Below are 5,499 nucleotides of genomic sequence, written 5' to 3'. Positions count from 1 at the left end.
TATAGAATTATTTTGTTTGTTAATTGTTTAAATTATTTTCCATTGTTTTCATTTTAGCCTTCCATTTTTTTTACATGCGTAACAATTAAATTAATTCAACAATTAAGAGAAAAAAATTTAGGGTTAGGTTAGGGTGAGGTTTAGGGTTAGTGACAGGATTTTTTCTCAGTTTTAGACGCAGCAAATGATTTTAGCTCAATTAGAGGCGACTCATTGGTTAAAATTCGAAAAATTAAACTACGTTAAACAAATGAATTACAATTTTCTCAAGAAAGCCAAGAGAAAAAAATGTTTTATTTTGACACATTCTACCAGTATACGAAGTTTAAAAGTGTTTAGTTGACTAGAAATTGTGTTGACATGTGCCGTTCAAAAGGAAAAGATCCATATATATTGCCACCTCGGCATCCGAAACTCAGTTTTATCTTGGCTACCGAATAATTGTCATATATTATATTTACAGATAAATTCCTCTATTTACATAATATTGAAGTCTCTTTCTTTCTTTTGTTATCTTACCGTTTTTACCAATATATATATATATATATATTATATATATTATATATATGGTGGTTGTCTACTCCTTATGCAGAGTCAGATCACCACTTGTACTTACACCTTAGCTCCATCATTGCATCTGATGTGGCTTTTTAAACCAGGCAATCTATTGAAAAGATACCCACATAAACTGTATATTTGATTTGGACCACCAAGAGCTGCACCATCCCATAATTTGAAGAAGCAGGATAAATACTATTGAGATAACTGGGAAATGTGAAAGTAACAAGTGTGTGTGCGTGTGTATAAAACAATTTCGTTATTCAATGACATCACTACTAGTTGAATGAAGAAATGTCTTAGGTTGGTTTCAATTTCAGCCTTTATGTTTTGTTAGCGTTTATGAACTGCTAAATATTTTCAAATGTTCTGTTGGACTTTTGCCATTTTGGATAACCTTGATAATGTTGTATTAACAGTCTTTGTCAGTCACAATGCTTATGTCAAGTGTGACATTTGAGTCCCAGCTAGGATTTGTCAAGAAGCATGTGAGGATTACAGGTCATTGCAAGCAGTATATTTGCAGCTGCTTTACTTCTTTTTTGCCTCACACCCCTAAGCCTGTTAAAGCTGGTATAGTCACCTATACCATTTTGATGTGGAGGCACTTGGTCTAGTGGTTAGAGCAGCAGACTTATGGTCAAGGGATTGCGGGTTCGAATCTCAGACCGGGCGATGTGTGTTTATGAGCGAAACACCTAAGCTCCACACAGCTCCAGCAGAAGGTAATGGCGAACTTCTGCCGACTCTTTCACCACAACTTTCTCTCATTCTTTGATCCTGCATCTTGCAGCTCACCTGCAATGGACCAGCGTCACGTCCAGGTGGGGAACCTATACACCAAGGAAACCTGGAAACCGGCCCTTATAAGCCAGGCGTGGCTCGAGAAGGAACAAACATACCATTTTGATACTTGTATATATATTTATATCATCGTCACTATCATAATCATCCATTAACGTCCATTTTCCATGCTGGTATGGGTTGGACAGTTTGATCAGAGCTAGTTTCAGTCTGATATAGTTTGGTTTCTACAGCTGGATGCCCTTCTTAACACCAACCACTTTACACACATGCATTATATATATATATATATATATATATATATATACACACACACACACCTGTGAAGGTGCATGGCTTAGTGGTTAGGGGCAATTTTCTCACGATTGTAAGGTCCTGAATTTAATTCCCAGCCGATGCATTGTGTCCTTGAGCAAGTCACTTTATTTCAAATTGCTTCAGTCCACTCAGCTGGCAAAAATGAGTTGTACCTGTATTTCAAAGGACCGGCCTTGTCACTCTTTGTGTCATGCTGAATCTCCCTGAAGGCTACATTAAGGGTACACGTGTCTGTGGAGTGCTCAGCCACTTGCACGTTAATTTCACAAGCAAGCTGTTCCGTTGATCGCATCAGCTGCGACCCTTGTCATAACCAATGGAGTGCTCCTTTAAAAAGAAAAAAACCTACATCTACATATATTATATACAGGGATCGGTGTGTGGGTGTGTGTGTGCAATCATTTAAATTTCCAGATGAGAGAGGAAAAAGACTCAATATGCCAGAGTTTAATCATTTATTCAAAATACTCAGAGTAGCAACAGAGAAGTCTCAATTTCAAATAATTGAGTGTATATACACACATAAATACAGACATAATGCTTGGAAAATAAGATACACACACACACACACAATGAAAAGTAGTAAAGGCTTCCCTTGCACCTGAGCAATTTGCTGTTCACATTTATACACAAACAAAACACATTATTTAAGAAATGGGGAAGAACACAACCTAACATTTTGAACATAACATGGACTCAACTCAGTAAAGGCACCATCACAGATGTTAATCTTGTTCCAAAACAAAATTCAGTTAAACATTTAGGGAGTGGCTCCTAAATGGGTGGCAGGAATCATTTTCACATTCATTAGCAAGTTTGGTTTTCTCGTCTTTCTTTTTCAGCATTTGAAAGCAGAATCAAGTAACAGAGTAGCTCACTGCACAGGGCCAACACAGCAATGCCACTGAGAAGCAACCGCAAGGCTCTGAACCAAGGTAGATATGGTGTGAAAGTCATGTCATAGTAGGCGAGGCAAGCAAAGCCGCCAGCCAGTATCATTGTTGAAACAGGGCAAGATAGCTGAATTGCTGACCAACCAAGTAGGGAAGGCACCACAGCCTGGACTAAGTTATTCCAATCTGGTTTGATGATGCTGTTATATGCAATAGTAGTGCCCCACCTGACACCTCCAAGAAATGACAAAATCACAGCACCGTAAGTAGCTTGAGCCAAAGCCATTTCTGGCATGTAAGTGTCGGTCATGAACATATAAAATGGGAACGACACAAAAGGTATAAGTCCTGAGATTCCGAGAACTAAAGCAGGTGTAGGAGCATGTCTGAGTTCTTTTAATGTAGATGTTGCCATTATAATCTTAAATTTGTCTTCTTCTTTTGTAGAACTAGAGGATGCATGTCGACATTCAAGGGATTTCCAGAACGGAACAGGTGATGACATATACGCAGGAGACAGCTGTGAAGATAAAGGTCCTGAGGAAGATTTTAACAGACTACAGTTGGAAGCAGAGGTAGAAGTTTTTCTAAAATTTTCTGACAGTGGATTAAAGAAAGTTTTAATTCTGACAAGGCATTTGTCAGTGATGGAAGGCTGGCCAATTCTGGACAAAGCTTTGGGTAACACCAAACAATGATGATAACGACATGTGGTTAACAAAGGAAGCATAAATTTCCAAGCATGACCATTGCTGGAAGCCAACATTTTTGGACACTTCAACAAATGGCTCAATTACAATTAATTAATATATTTATAATTTTTTTTTTTTTTGATTAAGCAAAAAAAGTCAATTTCTGCAACAGTATGAGCAAATGAACAACTGAAACTCCCTTTAGAATATGACAAAATATTTGTTTTCTGTAGAGCGACTGAACTAAAATATTGCACAATATTAAACTGGTTGATACTCTGCGTTCTCTGTCAAATCACTATTCTAATTTTAGGTACTGAATAAAATTCATTAGAGCACTGATAACAGTTTTTAAAAAGTTAGTTTTTGTTTGTTTTTTTCTCTTTATATCAACGGTTTGATCAAGAATTCAACTCAATTCTGAGATCAGAGGTTAACAGCTAATTCGATTTATTATGAGAGAGTGATGTGTAAGTAATGAATTCTTGATTAATAAAACAGTTGTGTCAGAATGGACCATAAATTTGTATAATACTGCTGTGGTTTAATGTCAAAGTCTGGAAAATAGTGCAAAGAATATAAAGAGTGTTATTAGACTTTTAAAAAATAAATGATCCCTAAATTAAATACAATTCTAGTGACTGGTATTAGAATTCAATGTGTCTTGGAGCAAACACGATTGGTTGAGGCTTCTTCCTTCATTTTTAAGTTCTTAAGCTTAACATCTGAAAGAAGAAAAAAATAACAGATTTTAAAAGGAGAATTAAAAGAATAAGTAAATTAGCACTAAAAAAAACCCTCAAATACTTACATTTCTGATCTTTATGAAAAGAATAAGTTTCTTTTTCACATAAGCAGAAAAACCAAAAATTTATTCAGAGGAAACTTAAACATGACCTTCCTTCGAGCATTCTCTGTCCTGGACTACATTATCCAAAGAGGAATGTAAAGAGATGTAGGGCAGTGTTGTTATGCAGCCTCAAGTCAGTTGTTAGAATCATTTTTTTATTCAGTCATTAGCCAATGGGGCTTTTAATTTTTAAGCTGCTAGAGTGTGATTGGATGGAGATTTAGCTGCTGTCTCTAGCAGATCCTGTGTCTACAAAGCGTCTCCCTTATTTTCATCACTTATTGTTGGTATTGTGTAACCTGAAGTCAGCTCTGACTGACAAACCTATGGTATTCCACTAGTCACAAGTTGTACAAGGAGGTGTGACTCACAGATCTGTTGTTACAGATATACCAATTCTCCAGCTAACAGCCCTGCAAATAATGCTGCCAACTGTCAAAGATATTTGCCAAGACCATAGTAAAGAAATCTCATAAGCCAGCATGAAGTTTGGCCTTGTGTTTTTGTGTAACCAAAACCTCAGGACCATCCTGTTTGGTATGAAATAAACCTGGAATATATCTTCATGAAATTTTATTTTTATTGCTTATTTTACATTTCGAAAGCTCCAATGTGGCTGGAATTCTTGTTCCAATAAATCTAATAAATCTATATTCATTGCAATGAGCACTTCCTGTCAGCTTTTGTTTTCTGAAAAACGGTAGTAAATTTTCATGTCAACATTTTTTTTCAAACAACATTTTGGATTTTGGTTTTAAACATCCAGGATTCCCAGTCTTTGACTTACTCTCTATGTTACTTCTGTTCATGTTTGTGTTGTTTAATAAGAGAGTTTGTAATTGAATCAGAGCATTTATTCACTAATGTTAAAGTGGGAGATTTGGGTGCATTTTCTAGCACATCAAACCTCCATAGCCATGAATGTAACATGCTTGCTTTCAGACACTTTGGGCCAACCACATGTTGCTGTATCAATAGCTTTCTGTAAGCTCAGAGCACTATCTCTCTCTCTCTCAGTCAATAATTATTGCTGATGTTAACTGTAAATAACCAATGCTATTTATCTTGATCATCATCATTGTTTAATGTCCACTTTCCGTGCTGGCATGGGTTGGACGGTTTGACTGGGAACTGGCAAGTCAGAAGGCTGCACCAGGCTCCAATCTGATCTGGCAATGTTTCTACAGCTGGATGCCCTTCCTAATGCCAACCACTCCGAGAATGTAGTGGGTGCTTTTTACGTTCCACCAGCATGAGGGCTAGTCAGGTGGTACTGGCATCGACCACACTTGAATGGTGCTTTTTACATGCCACCAGCACAGGACCAGTCTGCAAGCACCGGCATCGACCACAATTGAATGGTGCTTTTTACATGCCACCGGCA

General features: G+C 37.1%; 1 protein-coding gene across 1 annotated transcript; it reads right to left on the bottom strand.

The window, feature by feature from the left end:
- Positions 1 to 2,118: 2,118 nt before the first annotated feature.
- LOC115225818 (transmembrane protein 69-like) lies at positions 2,119 to 5,208 on the bottom strand. The gene is made up of 2 exons (XM_029796788.2): positions 4,077 to 5,208; positions 2,119 to 3,990 (listed from the first exon to the last, which is right to left on the bottom strand). Exon 2 carries the CDS (start codon positions 3,337 to 3,339, stop codon positions 2,488 to 2,490), a length of 852 nt encoding a protein of 283 aa, XP_029652648.1. The 5' UTR covers positions 3,340 to 3,990; positions 4,077 to 5,208; the 3' UTR covers positions 2,119 to 2,487.
- Positions 5,209 to 5,499: the final 291 nt, after the last annotated feature.

This window comes from Octopus sinensis, linkage group LG28 (assembly GCF_006345805.1).
Source record: "Octopus sinensis linkage group LG28, ASM634580v1, whole genome shotgun sequence".
NCBI classification, from domain to species: Eukaryota; Metazoa; Mollusca; class Cephalopoda; order Octopoda; family Octopodidae; genus Octopus; species Octopus sinensis.
The sequence above is the reverse complement of the archived record's forward strand: the minus strand, read 5'-3'. Positions and strand labels throughout refer to the sequence as shown.